Below are 20030 nucleotides of genomic sequence, written 5' to 3'. Positions count from 1 at the left end.
ATCCCAAATGGAACCCTATTCCCTAAAGGCCTTTAATTATCTGGTGAAATGTAGTGCACGACTAGGGAATAGGATTGATCTCAGCTCAGTAATCACCACAAGATGGTGGTCTTAACTCCATGGAAATTTAGAAAAATGAATGACTAGTATGACAACACATTACCAGATGAGATAAAAATACCTAGTCATTAACCTGTCTAGAGTGGGTTATCATTTTGGAAATGGGGAAGGACTTCTTTGCTGTGTGTCCAAAATGGCACCCTATTCCCTATAGAGGGTAGACACTACGGGTGATTAGTCCTGTAGTTGAACCCAGAGGGAGAGGCTGGACACTATGGGTGATTAGTCCTGTAGTTGAACCCAGAGGGAGAGGCTGGACACTACGGGTGATTAGTCCTGTAGTTGAACCCAGAGGGAGTGGCTGGACACTACGGGTGATTAGTCCTGTAGTTGAACCTAGAGGGAGAGGGTGGACACTACGGGTGATTAGTCCTGTAGTTGAACCCAGAGAGAGAGGCTGGACACTATGGGTGATTAGTCCTGTAGTTGAACCCAGAGGGAGTGGCTGGACACTACGGGTGATTAGTCCTGTAGTTGAACCCAGAGGGAGTGGCTGGACACTACGGGTGATTAGTCCTGTAGTTGAACCCAGAGAGAGAGGCTGGACACTATGGGTGATTAGTCCTGTAGTTGAACCCAGAGGGAGAGGCTGGACACTACGGGTGATTAGTCCTGTAGTTGAACCCAGAGGGAGTGGCTGGACACTACGGGTGATTAGTCCTGTAGTTGAACCTAGAGGGAGAGGGTGGACACTACGGGTGATTAGTCCTGTAGTTGAACCCAGAGAGAGAGGCTGGACACTATGGGTGATTAGTCCTGTAGTTGAACCCAGAGGGAGTGGCTGGACACTACGGGTGATTAGTCCTGTAGTTGAACCCAGAGGGAGTGGCTGGACACTACGGGTGATTAGTCCTGTAGTTGAACCCAGAGAGAGAGGCTGGACACTATGGGTGATTAGTCCTGTAGTTGAACCCAGAGGGAGAGGCTGGACACTACGGGTGATCAAAAAAATCTACATAAATCAACATCAACATAATGTAGACTCAGCAGTAGACTGAATCCACATACTGTAGACTCAGCAGTAGACTGAATCCACATACTGTAGACTCAGCAGTAGACTGAATCAACATACTGAATCAAAAATAGAGCTCTTCCCCTGCTTTTTGTAACCTCTCTCTGGAGACACTGCTGATGGACGATGCATCTCACAGGAGGGACATGGAATGAAACAGGTGGGTTCACATGGTTGCTATGGACACGGGGAGTGGAAGAGGAATGCATCATATTCCTATGGATGAATATGTCATCACTTACTAAATATCTGGAAAAACTGAACAGTGAGATCAATAAGAAAAGGCCTTAAATGACTCTTACTGCAGTAGTCAATAGAAATGACTCCTCTCTTACTGCAGTAGTCAATAGACATGACTCCTCTCTTACTGCAGTAGTCAATAGAAATGACTCCTCTCTTACTGCAGTAGTCAATAGACATGACTCCTCTCTTACTGCAGTAGTCAATAGACATGAATCCTCTATCTTACTGCAGTAGTCAATAGACATGACTCCTCTCTTACTGCAGTAGTCAATAGACATGACTCCTCTCTTACTGCAGTAGTCAATAGACATGACTTCTCTCTCTCTTACTGCAGTAGTCAATAGACATGACTCCTCTCTTACTGCAGTAGTCAATAGACATGACTCCTCTCTTACTGCAGTAGTCAATAGACATGACTCCTCTCTCTTACTGCAGTAGTCAATAGACATGACTCCTCTCTTACTGCAGTAGTCAATAGAAATGACTCCTCTCTTACTGCAATAGTCAATAGACATGACTCCTCTCTTACTGCAGTAGTCAATAGACAGGACTCTCTCTTACTGCAGTAGTCAATAGACAGGACTCCTCTCTCTCTTACTGCAGTAGTCAATAGACATGACTCCTCTCTTACTGCAGTAGTCAATAGACATGACTCCTCTCTTACTGCAGTAGTCAATAGACATGACTCCTCTCTTACTGCAGTAGTCAATAGACATGACTCCTCTCTTACTGCAGTAGTCAATAGACATGACTCCTCTCTTACTGCAGTAGTCAATAGACATGACTCCTCTCTTACTGCAGTAGTCAATAGACAGGACTCCTCTCTCTCTTACTGCAGTAGTCAATAGACATGACTCCTCTCTTACTGCAGTAGTCAATAGACAGGACTCCTCTCTCTTACTGCAGTAGTCAAGAGACAGGACTCCTCTCTCTCTTACTGCAGTAGTCAATAGACATGACTCCTCTCTTAATGCAGTAGTCAATAGAAATGACTCCTCTCTTACTGCAATAGTCAATAGACATGACTCCTCTCTTACTGCAGTAGTCAATAGACAGGACTCCTCTCTCTTAATGCAGTAGTCAATAGACAGGACTCCTCTCTCTCTTACTGCAGTAGTCAATATAAATGCTCCCCTCTTACTGCAGTAGTCAATAGACATGACTCCTGTCTTACTGCAGTAGTCAATAGGCATGACTCCTCTCTTACTGCAGTAGTCAATAGACATAACTCCTCTTTCCGCAGTAGTCAATAGACAGGACTCCACTCTCTCTCTTACAGCAGTAGTCAATAGACATGACTTCTCTCTCTCTTACTGCAGTAGTCAATAGGCATGACTCCTCTCTCTCTTACTGCAGTAGTCAATAGACATGACTCCTCGCTCTTACTGCATTAGTCAATAGACATGACTCCCCTCTTACTGCAGTAGTCAATAGACATGACTCCCCTCTTACTGCATTAGTCAATAGACATGACTCCACTCTCTCTCTTACTGCAGTAGTCAATAGACATGACTCCTCTCTTACTGCATTAGTCAATAGACGTGACTCCTTTCTCTCTTTCTGCAGTAGTCAATAGACATGACTCCTCGCTCTTACTGCATTAGTCAATAGACATGACTCCCCTCTTACTGCATTAGTCAATAGACATGACTCCCCTCTTACTGCATTAGTCAATAGACATGACTCCCCTCTTACTGCATTAGTCAATAGACATGACTCCCCTCTTACTGCATTAGTCAATAGACATGACTCCACTCTCTCTCTTACTGCAGTAGTCAATAGACATGACTCCTCGCTCTTACTGCAGTAGTCAATAGACATGACTCCACTCTCTCTCTTACTGCAGTAGTCAATAGACATGACTCCTCGCTCTTACTGCATTAGTCAATAGACGTGACTCCTTTCTCTCTCTTACTGCAGTAGTCAATAGACATGACTCCCCTCTTACTGCATTAGTCAATAGACATGACTCCACTCTCTCTCTTACTGCAGTAGTCAATAGACATGACTCCTCGCTCTTACTGCATTAGTCAATAGACGTGACTCCTTTCTCTCTTTCTGCAGTAGTCAACCGTCACTTCTGGAGGAAACTTGGCACCATCCCTACGGTGAAGTATGTTGGTGGCATCATCATGCTGTGGAGATGTTTTTCAGCTGCAGGGACAGGGAGACTAGTCGGGATCGAGGAAAAGATGAACGGATCGAGAGATCCTTGATGAAAACCTGCTCCAGAGCGCTCAGGATTTCAGAATGTGGCGAAGGTTCACCTTCCAACAAGACAACGACCCTAAGCACACAGCCAAGACAACACAGGAGTGGCTTGGGGACAAGTTTCTGAATGTCCTTGAGTGGCCCAGCCAGAGCCCGGACTTGAACCCAATCAAACATCTCTGGAGAGACCTGAAAACTCCCCAAATACAGGTGTGCCAAGCTTTTCGAGTCAAACCCAAGAAAACTCAAGGCTGGAATTGCTGTTAAAGGTGCTTCAACAAAGTACTGAGTAAAGGGTCTGAATACTTCTGTAAATGTGATATTTAAGTTTTAAGTTTTAATACATTTACCAAAAGTTCAACAACAAAAAATGTGTGTGTAGATTGTTGAGGGGGAAGAAAACTATTTAATCATTTTTATAATAAGGCTGTAACATCACAAAATATGGATAAAGTCAAGGGGTCTGAATACTATAGGAGGGACTCCTATAGGAGCTGGAACACTGGTGTGTCAGGAGGGACTCCTGTAGGAGCTGGAACACTGGTGTGTCAGGAGGGACTCCTATAGGAGCTGGAACACTGGTGTGGCAGGAGGGACTCCTATAGGAGCTGGAACACTGGTGTGGCAGGAGGGACTCCTGTAGGAGCTGGAACACTGGTGTGTCAGGAGGGACTCCTATAGGAGCTGGAACACTGGTGTGTCAGGAGGGACTCCTGTAGGAGCTGGAACACTGGTGTGTCAGGAGGGACTCCTATAGGAGCTGGAACACTGGTGTGTCAGGAGGGACTCCTATAGGAGCTGGAACACTGGTGTGTCAGGAGGGACTCCTGTAGGAGCTGGAACACTGGTGTGTCAGGAGGGACTCCTATAGGAGCTGGAACACTGGTGTGTCAGGAGGGACTCCTATAGGAGCTGGAACACTGGTGTGTCAGGAGGGACTCCTATAGGAGCTGGAACACTGGTATGGCAGGAGGGACTCCTATAGGAGCTGGAACACTGGTGTGTCAGGAGGGACTCCTATAGGAGCTGGAACACTGGTGTGTCAGGAGGGACTCCTGTAGGAGTGATTGGAATACTCCCTGTTCTACTAAGGTGCCGTAATCATCAACCAGACAACATCTTATTGACCAGCAGTTTATTCTAAAGTACAATTGCAAATCAAATATCTTATAAACAACAAGACACGTGGATATGGCTCAAATCTTGTTCTAACCGCTAGGCTAGCTGCCAGGTAGGCAGGTAACCTAGTGGTTGGAGAGGCGAGCGGCAGGTAGCCTAGTGGTTGGAGAGGTGAGGGCATGTAACCTAGTGGTTGGAGAGGTGAGGGCATGTAGCCTAGTGGTAAGAGAGGTGAGGGCATGTAACCTAGTGGTTGGAGAGGTGAGGTCATGTAGCCTAGTGGTAAGAAAGGAGAGGGCATGTAGCCTAGTGGTAAGAGAGGAGAGGGCATGTAGCCTAGTGGTAAGAGAGGTGAGGGCATGTAGCCTAGTGGTAAGAGAGGTGAGGGCATGTAACCTAGTGGTTGGGGAGGTGAGGGCATGTAGCCTAGTGGTAGGAGAGGTGAGGGCATGTAGCCTAGTGGTAGGAGAGGTGAGAGCATGTAGCCTAGTGGTAAGAGAGGTGAGGGCATGTAGCCTAGTGGTAAGAGAGGTGAGGGCATGTAGCCTAGTGGTAGGAGAGGCGAGGGCATGTAGCCTAGTGGTAGGAAAGGCGAGGGCATGTAGCCTAATGGTTGGAGAGGCGAGCGCATGTAACCTAGTGGTAGGAGAGGTGAGGGCATGCAGCCTAGTGGTAAGAGAGGTGAGGGCATGTAGCCTAGTGGTAGGAGAGGTGAGGGCATGTAGCCTAGTGGTAGGAGAGGTGAGGGCATGTAGCCTAGTGGTAAGAGAGATGAGGGCATGTAGCCTAGTAGTTGGAGAGGTGAGGGCATGTAGCCTATTGGTAAGAGAGGTGAGGGCATGTAGCCTAGTGGTAAGAGAGGCGAGCCAGCAGCAGGAGGGTTACCTGTTCTAATCCCGGGTCAGACAGGAAAATTCTGTCAGGAAGTGAGCAGGCTACCAAAGGGTTGCTGGTATCAAATCCTAGATACCATTGCTTGCTTTTGTGCCCTTGGACAAGGCAACCCCCCACTACAACAGCTCCCTGGGCACCCAGTCTGGCAGCCCCCGCACCTCTCCTCCAAAAAACGGTATATGTGTGTGTGTCTTTCAGAGGGGTTGGGTTAATAGCGGAAGTCAAATTTTGGTTGGACCTTGTGTGCAATTGACCAATAAAGTGATCTTAACTACAATGCAATTTAGATGTTTATTTATTTGGAATTCAAATTATATCTAACGTTTTTACGGAGTGCTCAATGTTTTGTATTTAGTCTTGGGTATTTGCCATTGTTGTAGTTGTAGTTATATCCGATAGGTGTCGCTGCTGTCCTGTTTTATTATAGGGATCTGAGTTTTATTATAAGGATCGTTAATGACAATTCTAAGGACCCCTAGTTGGTCATTTACACCCCTGTTGACTATACTATTCACAGTTGATGTTCAAAAAGGACAAATTAATTTAAATTGACATTGCAAATCAAATTGACATCTCAATTGCTTTGCTCTATGGCTCATGACAGAAATGACATGACACCAAATGATGAATCATCTTCATAATTCCATTTGATGAATCATCTAAACAATCAAAGATCTGCCTTTGTGTTTATAGCTGTAAGTGAAACTGTTAGTTTTGCATAATATAAACACTGACCCGGGCCGGGGCAAAGCTAGAGCGCGTCACCGGCAGGTAGGTGGGGTTTAACGGGGCTGATTATTTACGGTACTTTTTTGCAGCAGCAGAGCTCTCCGGGATGGCATAAGAGAGTGGCTATTACTACGGGAGGAGAAAACCTACCGAATGAAAGACAGATAGCGTCGTCCCCTCGGCGATGGCACGACTAGAGTTGTTTTTGTTCACGGCTCTAGCTCGCATTTCGTCTGGGAATTCTGCTTCCTTTATTGGCTATTCCTGATCCGTACTCCAACCGACACCTCCAATTATGGATTGTACTGAAGTTCCACCTTTTGTATTTTTGCGTCAAGACAATCGGGCGAAATAAGAGGAAACGATCAAGGACTGCTGTGAGCTATTATCCATTCCGGACTGTTCTCCATATATAGACAAGATTCGTTGAGAAATGCAAGCGTGAATGAATTTTGGTAGGATATTTTGTTTTAATCCTCGGGTGCAATATTCAGGATATTCCATTGGTTTACGCGTAAAGGACATGGACACAAGGTGTTTAGAATAGTAGTTAGAATAGATGCCTTCGTGTTGTCAAGTTTTGCTATTAACGGCCTGAGATGATATAACTGCAGTTTAGGTGATTGCTTTGCTCTTTTAGGAATAGTGCGCTGCTGTAGTTAAGCCCTTTTTTATCAGCTGATCACCTTTAGGGTTTCAGAAATACCCTTTTGTTCAGAAAACTCATTTTTAAAAATTCAAATGTATTTCATTTGAACGCAAGTAACCTATTCTGAGCTGCTGTGTACAGTTGTAGGCTATAACTTGGAAACAAATCTCCCCACCTCACTAGCAAGGTGACAGTAGGAGTAGGGTTGCAGAGTTCTCTGTAACAAACGGCCATAGCCATGGCTCTGCCCGATAACACCCCCAGCATTCCTTTAGAGGAAGCAGTCATCTTCCCTGAGGTAGTAGAGCTGAACGTGGGCGGCCAGGTGTACATCACTCGCTACTCAACCCTCGTCAGCGTACCAGACTCTCTCCTGTGGGAGATGTTTAGCAGGAAATCCACCAAAGGGTTGGCAAGGGACACCAAGGGCCGTTTCTTCCTGGACCGAGATGGTTTCCTGTTCCGGTATATTCTGGACTACATGAGAGATCAGCAGCTGGTGCTCCCTGACCACTTCCCAGAACGGGGTCGCCTGCAGCGGGAGGCTGAGTTCTTCAACCTACCTGAGCTCATAAAGATCCTGGCGCCCAAACTCAGCAAGCAGAACTCGCTGGGCGACGAGGGGTGTCAGAGTGACCCGGAGGACTCCTCGCCAGGCATCGACACCGGGCGCAACCTGGCCTCGCTGGGCACTGCCGCCTGCGCCAGTCTGGTCCCCAGCGGAGACGGTAAACGCTCGGGATTCATCACCATCGGTTATCGCGGCTCCTATACTTTGGGGCGCGACAGCCAGACCGACGCCAAGTTCAGACGTGTTGCTCGCATTATGGTCTGTGGCAAGACGTCGCTGGCTAAAGAGGTGTTTGGGGAGACGCTGAACGAGAGCCGGGACCCGGACCGACCCCCAGAGCGCTACACGTCACGCTACTACCTCAAATTCACCTTCCTGGAGCAGGCCTTTGACAAGCTGGCAGACGCTGGGTTTCACATGGTGGCCTGTAACTCCACGGGGACCTGCGCCTTCGCTCACGAGCAGACGGACGACAAGATCTGGACCAGCTACACTGAATACGTGTTCTACCGTGAGTGAGGTCATCATCAGCCCTGGTCCCCGGTCCCCCTAGTGGTCCCCAGCATCCAGCCTCAACCCTCGTCTCCCTGTATCCAGTCCTGGATCCCCTCGTCTCCCTGTATCCAGCCCTGGGCCCCCTCGTCTTCCTGTATCCAGTCCTGGATCCCCTCGTCTCCCTGTATCCAGTCCTGGATCCCCTCGTCTCCCTGTATCCAGTCCTGGATCCCCTCGTCTCCCTGTATCCAGCCCTGGATCCCCTCGTCTCCCTGTATCCAGCCCTGGGCCCCCTCGTCTCCCTGTATCCAGCCCTGGGCCCCCTCGTCTCCCTGTATCCAGCCCTGGGCCCCCTTGCATCCCTGGATCCATCAATTATTCCCTTGCCTCCTGGACCCCAGCCTCCAGCCCCTACCCCCTGGCTCTTTGGCCCCCTTAGTGCTCCCTAGCCCCCAGCCCTGGATTCCTGCTTCAAGCACCCCTGGCCCCAATCTCCATGGGCCCTGGCCCCATGCGTCAAGCCCCCCTGCCTCCAACCAGCCGTCCCCTCTCTCCATATTTTTCTCTCACCCATCAGCTGTAATCCTTACCACCTCTGCGGTCCCCTCTCCTGATCCAGCTATAACCCAACCATTGCCCCAGCACCAAGCCTCAGAGACCTGACCACAGCCCCCCTAACCATCCTACAGAGACTGCTCCCCCCACACTCCATGTACTGTCCTTCCTCTTGTATATAGTATCTGCCTTGGTGAAGCACAATGCTGTGTGTAAAAGAGCTTGTTTAGTCCAGTTCAGGTCCTGCCTGGTCTGTACCTTTTGCAGGCTGGAGGGGCCAATCGGAAAAGGGCCTAGATTGAAGTACTATTTTGTTCTGAATCTCTCCAGCAGACCCTCCTACTCCTCTGAACTAAAATGGCCAAATAATGTGATATCTAAGCAGCCTAGAGGAAGGAGAGAGAGAGAGAGAGCGAGAGAGTAACCAGCCGGGCCCCCAAACGAAAGTCTTTCATTTCCTCCATCCCCTCTTCTTATTTTCCTTATATGTCTGAGACCAAGCTGTTGGGAAAGGGGCCATGCACTTTTACTATTCAAATGGGGTGGCAGGTTGCCTAGTGGTTAGAGGCAGGTAGCCTAGTGGTTAGAGTGTAGAGGCGGAAGGTTGCCTAGTGGTTAGAGTGTAGAGGCGGCAGGTTGCCTAGTGGTTAGAGTGTAGTGGCGGCAGGTTGCCTAGTTAGAGTGTAGAGGCGGCAGGTTGCCTAGTGGTTAGAGGCAGGTTGCCTAGTGGTTAGAGTGTAGAGGCGGCAGGTTGCCTAGTGGTTAGAGGCAGGTTGCCTAGTGGTTAGAGGCAGGTTGCCTAGTGGTTAGAGGCAGGTAGCCTAGTGGTTAGAGGCAGGTAGCCTAGTGGTTAGAGGCAGGTTGCCTAGTGGTTAGAGGCAGGTTGCCTAGTGGTTAGAGGCAGGTTGCCTAGTGGTTAGAGGCAGGTTGCCTAGTGGTTAGAGGCAGGTTGCCTAGTGGTTAGAGGCAGGTTGCCTAGTGGTTAGAGGCAGGTTGCCTAGTGGTTAGAGGCAGGTTGCCTAGTGGTTAGAGGCAGGTTGCCTAGTGGTTAGAGGCAGGTAGCCTAGTGGTTAGAGGCAGGTAGCCTAGTGGTTAGAGGCAGGTAGCCTAGTGGTTAGAGCGTTGGACTAGTAACTGAAAGGTTGCAAGATCGAATCCCCGAGCTGACACGGTAAATATCTGTCATTCTGCCCCTGAACAAGCAGTTAACCCACTGTTCCTAGACCAGTTAACCCACTGTTCCTAGGCCGTCATTGAAAATAAGAACTTGTTCTTAACTGACTTGCCTAGTTGAATAAAGGTCAAATAAAAAAATGATAATCTTTTTCTTGTAAAGATAACGCCTCACCTTTTGTTAAGTCTCTGCTTGTGAAGACAACCAGCTTACATGATGCCACCTTGTCTCACAAAAAAGCACAGTGAACTCCTTATAAGGTAAAAGAAGATCTATATGGACCATCAATATCCTCTCGAGCTGTTCATGTATATATTCTTTAGGACAACCCAGGTATTTGCAATCTAGAGGGGATCCTTAATGCTAGAAAAACAACGCTGGGTCTTGTCCGAGAGTCAAAGCTAACAAACAAGGGGAAAAAATGCGAGAAAAGATCAAGTTGTGTGTTTGACTGCAAGAAAGAGAAATAAGTGGTTTTAGTACAGAGTGGTTTTAGTACAGGGTGAGGGTTTGTCGGAAATGGCACCCTATCCTCTATGTAGTGCACTACTTTTGACCAAAGCCCTATGCAGGCCCTGGGGAATAGGGTGGTTGAAGTGTGTTATTTGATTGTTCGAAGGAGTGTTGAGAATTCTAATCGTCCATGGCCCATGCCTGGAAGACCAGAGGAGATGTGTTACATCACAATGTCCACAGAACCTCTCCTACCCATCCTCGTACTCTTCCTCCTCCTCTCATCTTGGTTTTTATACCGCCTCTCTTGTTATTGAATGCCCACAGCATTTTGGCTCTTAGCCCTCTTCTGGAACTGGTTTACATTAATGAAGGACAATCCCTTTTCTCATTGGAGTGTGTTTTTACTCTATCTATCCCAAACTCTTCTATTCAGTTCAGTATTCCACTTTTAAGCTCTTTGATATTTGGTAGCTTTCATTGACTGTAATGTGTACACCCAGGAGAAGGAGACAGGTGTACGCCATTACCAGACAAAGGACGACATTCTCCCAAAACTCTAGCAGCTAAACAACCGTATAGGATAAGACATGGGTATTGTGCATATTTTTGAGGGAATGTTGTAGTACAGTTGATTCCTGATAAGTGCACCTCTTATAAGTGCAAAATCACTGGTTAGTGCACGTCGTCAGTACAGTCACACCAGTTGTATTTTAGGAATTGACTGTAGTAGGACTGAACAGTAATTGTACCCACAGCAACTATAACCACAGTAACAGAAGAAAGTGAGTGAATGGTTAAGAGGGGTTAAGTGGTATGGGGTAATTTTCAGGTATACCCTCAGGGCAAGTCTGCATATCAACAACAACCTCACAACTTCAACCAACAGTACCTCAGTAGGTCAAATAAAGCTTGAGAATCATCTCCAATACCAAGAAACACTAATTATCTGAAAAGGCTAAACATGTACCAGTAATAATCAATGGATCAACTAGTAATATGACTTGTAAACTATATGACTTGTAAAGTACAGAATATTCTCCCTGACAAAGAGAAACTCTTGTTAAAAAAACTGCCTTGACTGTTCGGTAGACGGAGTGATTTTAATGTGAGTGAAGATGTGAAGAAGACATTCTGAATACCTGACGGATGATCAATCTTTTATCGGATATCGCTAGAGTATGATAACACTTTTTTAGAGTATGATGGCACATTCTTAAAGTATGATGGCACATTCTTAGAGTATGATGGCACATTCTTAGAGTGTGATGGCGTGTTCTTAGAGTGTGATGGCGCATTCTAGGAGTGTGATGGCGCGTTCTTGGAGTGTGATGGCGCGTTCTTGGAGTGTGATGGCGCGTTCTTGGAGTGTGATGGCGCGTTCTTGGAGTGTGATGGCGCGTTCTTGGAGTGTGATGGCGCGTTCTTGGAGTGTGATGACGCGTTCTCAGAGTGTGATGACGCGTTCTTAGAGTGTGATGGCGCGTTCTTAGAGTGTGATGGCGCGTTCTTAGAGTGTGATATCACAGTGTTGACAGGAGCATTGAGTCGTCAATGTCAGCTTCAGTGTCGATGTCACAAGTCAAACGTAGACCAAACAGCAATGGGGGGAAGCATGTTTGTCATACAGGGTGTACTGTATACCTACGGTTGCTGTACCTACTAAATGTTTGGGAACATAATTAGTGTGTGACTTTCTTTTCATAGCTTAATCTCCGTTAATCAGAACCTCTACAAAACAGTTTTTGGGTGTGTGTCAGCATATTCTTCTTGTTATACAGCAGACAAAAGGAAAATGTCGTCTGTCAATTCAAATGGGTTATTTATCTTGCATTGTACATCCTTTTATGACTTGTTTTAGTAACTAACTAGGGTAACATATTTCAGTAGTTGTGTACGCTCTCATTGATATTATTATTATTATTATTATTATTATTATTGTTGTAACTGATAAGTGTTAAAAGACTATAAAATATTTCACAAGTAAATCCTTTCAAATGTTCATGTTTTTACCGAAGGGACCACAGGCCTATAAATGTAACTGTATACCGTAGTAACCTAGTATCAGTCAGACACCAGACATTACTAATTAGACCTGAATATACTGTAGTAACCTAGTATCAGTCAGACACCAGACATTACTAATTAGACCTGAATATACTGTAGTAACCTAGTATCAGTCAGACACCAGACATTACTAATTAGACCTGAATATACTGTAGTAACCTAGTATCAGTCAGACACCAGACATTACTAATTAGACCTGAATATACTGAAGTAACCTAGTATCAGTCAGACACCAGATACTACTAATTAGACCTGAATATACTGTAGTAACCTAGTATCAGTCAGACACCAGACATTACTAATTAGACCTGAATATACTGTAGTAACCTAGTATCAGTCAGACACCAGATACTACTAATTAGACCTGAATATACTGTAGTAACCTAGTATCAGTCAGACACCAGACATTACTAATTAGACCTGAATATACTGTAGTAACCTAGTATCAGTCAGACACCAGATATTAATTAACATAGTTGTTGTTGAGTGATAGCCAGGCCAGGTAGATTGCAAACAGGGATCACTGGTTTCCATCGAAACAGAGAAAACGAAGTCTCTGTATTTTTCTCCCATTGAATACAGTCAACAGTCTCTGTATTTTTCTCCCATTGATTAGTCAACAGTCTCTGTATTTTTCTCCCATTGAATACAGTCAACAGTCTCTGTATTTTTCTCCCATTGAATACAGTCAACAGTCTCTGTATTTTTCTCCCATTGAATACAGTCAACAGTCGCTGTATTTTTCTCCCATTGAATACAGTCAACAGTCTCTGTATTTTTCTCCCATTGCCCTCTCTGATGCTCAAACAGCAAGATGTCCAATTTCGTCGCCCACAAATGGTACAACTATCCATGTCCTGATGACGTCAGGAAATGCCTTCAAAACCAGCCAATAGGGGCAAAGTGAGCGCTATTAGCATCAAGTAGGCTTGGGTAATCCCTTGACTCTGGATCAGAAGGTTGGGTGTTTGATCCCAGTTGTGGACACTGGTTTTTATTTCTGGTTTCAACCCTATCCCAAACCCTTAACCATTTGGAATGAGTGCCTAAACTTAACCTTTAACTTTGAAAGTTGACGTTTGGAGAAATGGAACGATACAGAGCAGCAGGAGAACGTGGCTGAACATCTCATTTTGCCGAGACTGTGAGATCTTGTTGGATGGAGTTGTCTTGTGTGTGTGATGTGTGAAATAGATTTGAATTTTTTTTCTCACAATTAAGTATGAATCCACTCAACCCTTGTTATGTAAAGTGAGGTGAGTGAGTCTATTAAGTATGAATCAAGTCAATGAATCATAACCTTTATATAAAGTGAGTAAGTCATAAATATTTGAAATGGCTTCGATGTCGGAAGCTCTCAAAATATTCTCAGTCTGGCGCTCGCTCGCACGCACACACACACACACGTTAAAATCTTTATGTGCTCTCTTCTAGATCTGTCTATTTTTGGATGACGGCGGTGGAATCCTCTATAGTGTTGTCACAGTGCCTGGAATGTTTTTCCGACCAATCCAAACTGAGTCTGGAGTTAATGAGGCGGTGGTATGAGTGTGGGTTTGGTCTCGTCAGTGAGTGACTGCACATCCACATCGTAGTGTAAAACGCCACAGCAAGCCATTAGCTGCAAGGTGCAGAAGCACATTGAGGGACTTTCAGAAGGTAGTGTTCATGCTATGACCCCATAACCTCTCTGGTTAACGATGAGGCTCAGCGGTCATCAGTAATTACTTTGCTACTATTGGCCTATTTATTGCCTTACCTCCTTACTCCATTTGCACACACTGTATACAGATTTTCTATAATGTTATTGACTGTATGTTTGTTTATTCCATGTGTAACTTGTTTTTGTCACACTGCTTTGCTTTATCTTGGCCAGGTCACAGTTGTAAATTAAAACTTGTTCTCAACTGGCCTACCTGGTTAAATAAAGGTGTTCTCAACTAGCCTACCTGGTTAAATAAAGGTGTTCTCACCTGGCCTACCTGGTTAAATAAAGGTGTTCTCACCTGGCCTACCTGGTTAAATAAAGGGGGAAAAAAACTAAAAAAACACTGTTGATGTAATAGTGTCACTTAAATACGATGAAGCTATCCCGGATGGTGATCTAAAGCTGGTTTGAAAAGTCTAGCATGTTTGGTTGTGAGCCATATAGTGAGCAGGTGTGAACAGTCACCAGAATACCATGTCATGATCGTACAATAAAGACATTGTATCATGCATGGTTCTTATCTACCTTTTTTAATATGCTGTCCAGAATCTTGTACGGTAAGATAGTTACACTAAGCATGCATTCATAACACTGTGTCATCTACCTCCTCTTTCTGTTATTATATTTCTCACCTTCTCGGTCTTCACATGTCCTTCAGAACACAACATGTGAGAGGGGGAGTATTATAGAGTGTTCCGGAATCTACTGGAATGTAGCTATAGAGTGCTCCGGAGTGTTCTAGAGTGTTGCTATTAGAGCCCTCTAGCACCAGACAACATTAGTACTGGTGCTCTATGTGTGGACTGGAGAGTGGAGTAGAGAGAGCCAGGGACACAGTAGGCCTTACACTGTAGCTTAGCCTTGAAAGTCCCTGAGCCAGAGAGAGATAAGGCCCTGTGCATCTTCAGGACAACATGCCTTCAGCAGTCAGCTTCAATCTCTGTGTTTGCAGAACAAATTACACCCTGTTCCCTATGTCGTCCCTATGTCGTTCCTATACATAGAGGGAATATATATACACACAGAGGGAATAGATACACACATAGAGGGAATATATATACACAGAGGGAATAGATATATACACAGAGACGGAATAGATACAGTGGGGCAAAAAATAATTTAGTCAGCCACCAATTGTGCAATTTCTCCCACTTAAAAAGATGAGAGGCCTGTAATTTTCATCATAGGTACACTTCAACTATGACAGACAAAATGAGAAAGAAATCCAGAAAATCACATTGTAGGATTTTTAATTAATTTATTTGCTATGGTGGAAAATAAGTATTTGGTCAATAACAAAAGTTTATCTCAATACTTTGTTATATACCATTTGTTGGCAATGACAGAGGTCAAACGTTTTCTGTAAGTCTTCACAAGGTTTTCACACACTGTTGCTGGTATTTTGGCCCATTCCTCCATGCAGATCTCCTCTAGAGCAGTGATGTTTTGGGGCTGTTGCTGGGCAACACAGACTTTCAACTCCCCCTAAAGATTTTCTATGGGGTTGAGATCTGGAGACTGGCTAGGCCACTCCAGGACCTTGAAATGCTTCTTACAAAGCCACTCCTTCGTTGCCCGTGTGTCATTGTCTTGCTGAAAGACCCAGCCACGTTTCATCTTCAATGCCCTTGCTGATGTAAGGAGGTTTTCACTCAAAATCTCACGATACATGACCCCATTCATTCTTTCCTTTACACGGATCAGTCGTCCTGGTCCCTTTGCAGAAAAACAGCCCCAAAGCATGATGTTTCCACCCCCATGCTTCACAGTAGGTATGGTGTTCTTTGGATACAACTCAGCATTTAGTTTATTTGAATAGAAAATATGTTTCTAGATACAGCAGTGCAATCTCATATTCTCGTCAATGTAGAGATGTTGGTATGAATTATACATCAATAGAGGGCTCACCCATGTAGACATTACGCTACTGCATCCAAATGGCACCCTATCTCCTATACAGTGCACTACTTTAGACCTGAGCCCTATATAGTGCACTACTTTAGACCAGAACCGAACATAGTGCACCACTTTAGACCAGAGCCCTATATAGTGCACTACTTTAGACCAGACCCTTATATAGTGCACCACTTTAGACCAGAGCCCTATATAGTGCACCACTTTAGACCAGAGCCCTATATAGTGCACCACTTTAGACCAGAGACCTATATAGTGCACCACTTTAGACCAGAGCCCTATATAGTGCACCACTTTAGACCAGAGCCCTATATAGTGCACCACTTTAGACCTGAGACCTATATAGTGCACCACTTTAGACCTGAGCCCTATATAGTGCACCACTTTAGACCTGAGCCCTATATAGTGCACCGCTTTAGACCTGAGACCTATATAGTGCACCACTTTAGACCTGAGCCCTATATAGTGCACCACTTTAGACCAGAGCCCTATATAGTGCACCGCTTTAGACCTGAGCCCTATATAGTGCACCACTTTAGACCAGAGCCCTATATAGTGCACCGCTTTAGACCTGAGCCCTATATAGTGCACCACTTTAGACCTGAGCCCTATATAGTGCACCACTTTAGACCTGAGCCCTATATAGTGCACTACTTTAGACCAGAGCCCTATATAGTGCACCACTTTAGACCTGAGCCCTATGTAGTGCACCACTTTAGACCAGAGCCTATAAGGCTGCACCACTTTAGACCAGAGCCCTTTATAGTGCACTACTTTAGACCTGAGCCCTATATAGTGCACTACTTTAGACCTGAGCCCTATATAGTGCACTACTTTAGACCTGAGCCCTATATAGTGCACTACTTTAGACCTGAGCCCTATATAGCGCACTGCAAGGCAACATGTTTATTCAACAAGGTGTGTGTATGTTCTTCTGTCAGACCACATACGGCAGATATTTATTCATAAAGACAAATAGCTACACTCTCTCTCCTTCCAGGGTAATATTATAACTACTCTCTCCTTCCAGGGTAATATTATAACTACTCTCTCTCTACTTCCAGGGTAATATTATAGCTACTCTCTATCCCCTTCCAGGGTAATATTATAACTACTCTCTCCTTCCAGGGTAATATTATAACTACTCTCTCCTTCCAGGGTAAAATTATAACTACTCTCTCCTTCCAGGGTAAAATTATAACTACTCTCTCCTTCCAGGGTGATATTATAGCTACTCTCTATCCCCTTCCAGGGTAATATTATAACTACTCTCTATCCCCTTCCAGGGTAATATTATAACTACTCTCTATCCCCTTCCAGGGTAAAATTATAACTACTCTCTCCTTCCAGGGTAATATTATAACTACTCTCTCCTTCCAGGGTAAAATTATAACTACTCTCTCCTTCCAGGGTGATATTATAGCTACTCTCTCTCTACTTCCAGGGTAATATTATAGCTACTCTCTCTCTCCTTCCAGGGTTATATTATACCTACTCTCTCTCTCCTTCCAGGGTAATATTATAGCTACTCTCTCTCTCCTTCCAGGGTTATATTATACCTACTCTCTATCCCCTTCCAGGGTAATATTATAACTACTCTCTCTTTCCAGGGTAATATTATAACCACTCTCTCCTTCCAGTGTAATATTATAGCTACTCTCTATCCCCTTCCAGGGTAATATTATAACTACTCTCTATCCCCTTCCAGGGTAATGTTATAGCTACTCTCTATCCCCTTCCAGGGTAATATTATAGCTACTCTCTATCCCCTTCCAGGGTAATATTATAACTACTCTCTCCTTCCAGGGTAATATTATAACTACTCTCTCTCCTCCAGGGTAATATTATAGCTACTCTCTATCCCCTTCCAGGGTAATATTAAATGGAGTTGTTGTGGTCCATTTGAAGTCTTCCAAGCCATAGACTGGAGAGGCATGGCTGTGTGTGATACTGATTCTTGATTATCATGTCAATGAGGTTGCTCAGTCAGTGTTTGGTTCTAGGCTAATATTACTGCCACAGAGTAGCCTCCTGCAGACCTGCTCGGCATACACATGCACAACACACACACACACACACACACACACACACACACACACACACACACACACACACACACACACACACACACACACACACACACACACACACACACACACACACACACACACACACACACACACACACACCTCTCAGTCAACACATGTACATTCGTAGTGGTCAGGAATAGCCTCAGTGGATAAAGACTGAGGACTGCATGTAAGGTTAACGAAGCGTCAAGATCTAAAGCTAATCTCACTAATTGGTCGCTTATTTTCTCTCTCTCTCTCGCTCTTCTCTCCTTTCCCTCTCTCTTTCGTGTCGTCTTTCATCTTTTAAGGCCAGGCCACTTAGAAATGCATTAGCAAACAAATAAACAATCTATTTGACTCCTCTCTCTCCCTCTCTCCCTCCCTCCCTCCCTCACACAGACTGACACTCCGCTGTTTCCTCACACAGACTGACATTACTGTTTCCACACAGACTGACATTACTGTTTCCACACAGACTGACAACACTGTTTCCACACAGACTGATACCACTGTTTCCACACAGACTGACACTACTGTTTCAACACAGACTGACACCACTGTTTCCACACAGACTGACACCACTGTTTCCACACAGACTGACAACACTGTTTCCACACAGACTGACACGCTGCTGCTTCCTCATACAGACTGACACTCTGCTGTTTCCACACAGACTTACACCACTGTTTCCACACAGATTGACACCACTGTTTCCACACAGACTAACACTCTGCTGTTTCCTCACAGACTGACAACACTGTTTCCTCACACAGACTGACAACACTGTTTCCTCACACAGACTGACACCACTGTTTCCACACAGACTGACACCACTGTTTCCACACAGACTGACACTGCTGTTTCCTCACACAGACTGACACTCCTCTGTTTCCTCACACAGACTGACACTCTGCTGTTTCCTCACACAGACTGACACTCTGCTGTTTCCTCACACAGACTGACACCACTGTTTCCACACAGACTGACAAGCTGCTGTTTCCTCACACAGACTGACACTCTGCTGTTTCCTCACACAGACTGACACCACTGTTTCCACACAGACTGACACCACTGTTTCCACACAGACTGACACCACTGTTTCCACACAGACTGACACTCTGCTGTTTCCTCACACAGACTGACACTCTGCTGTTTCCTCACACAGACTGACACTCTGCTGTTTCCTCACACAGACTGACACTCTGCTGTTTCCTCACACAGACTGACACTCCTCTAGTGGCAGGGCGGAGGTTTCTGAGCTGTCACAGAACATATTGGTCTTATAACACACTGGGGACACTGACATGCAAGGTCATGGGTTTTTAGAGCGAGAGAGAGAGGCTGCTCATTAAACATCACTGTCTGATAAAGCGGTGTGTCTTTGCGGTCCAGTAACACCAGATGTTAGAATGCTGAATGTCATTCTGGTGACAGCTTTCTCTCTCTCGGATTTCATCTTTCTATCTCCCCACTGTCTCTCCTTCCCTCCATCTCTCATTTTTTCTCTCTCCCCTCTCTTCCTCTCTCTCCTAGACACGGTAGTTATGGCCAGGAGTGCGACCCATCATGGATTTGTGCCAGTACAAAGCGTAGAGACATAATTAAAGAGCATCCATTAGTGCTGTGATTACAGTGGACCTAGCCCTCTGAAACCTGACAGATACATCACACAGACATGGATGGAGAGAGAGAAATGAAGAGGTACTGTGAGGACAGGATACTGTGAGGGCATGGTACTGTGAGGGCAGGGTACTGTGAGGGCAGGGTACTGTGAGGGCAGGGTACTGTGAGGGCAGGATACTGTGAGGACATGATAATGTGAGGACAGGGTACTGTGAGGGCAGGATACTGTGAGGACAGGATACTGTGTACTAAATGTCTTCCATATTATACTATAATATATCATTAGGGTTCAAATCTAGGAGGAGAGTAGTGGGGTTGGATACTGTACTGTATTAGTAGAACAGTAGGCTTGGGCGAAAGTTAGCTGAGCTCCTGAGAGACATAGCATCCACTGTAGGTGTAGAACGGCCACATATGAAAT

General features: G+C 45.3%; 1 protein-coding gene across 2 annotated transcripts in view; it reads left to right on the top strand.

Annotated features, from left to right (window-relative positions):
• The first annotated feature begins 272 nt into the window (after positions 1-272).
• The window catches only part of LOC110504563 (BTB/POZ domain-containing protein KCTD12), a 35820-nt gene continuing 16062 nt past the window's right edge, over positions 273-20030 (top strand). The window contains exons 1-2 of one of the 2 annotated variants that reach the window (XR_016491759.1): positions 293-9316; positions 9349-14509. Coding sequence is in view for 1 of the 2 variants with exons in the window: in XM_090220126.1 (XP_090076252.1) it covers positions 7216-8059 (844 nt within the window). In the remaining variant the exon portion in view is untranslated. Of the gene's footprint in view, positions 9317-9348; positions 14510-20030 lie in introns of those variants that run through there. The other variant, XM_090220126.1, reaches the window with a different exon arrangement.

This window comes from Oncorhynchus mykiss, chromosome 25, assembly GCF_057628025.1.
Source record: "Oncorhynchus mykiss isolate SJ-2025 chromosome 25, ASM5762802v1, whole genome shotgun sequence".
Lineage (NCBI taxonomy): Eukaryota > Metazoa > Chordata > Actinopteri > Salmoniformes > Salmonidae > Oncorhynchus > Oncorhynchus mykiss.
This window is presented reverse-complemented; position numbering and strand designations above follow the sequence as displayed.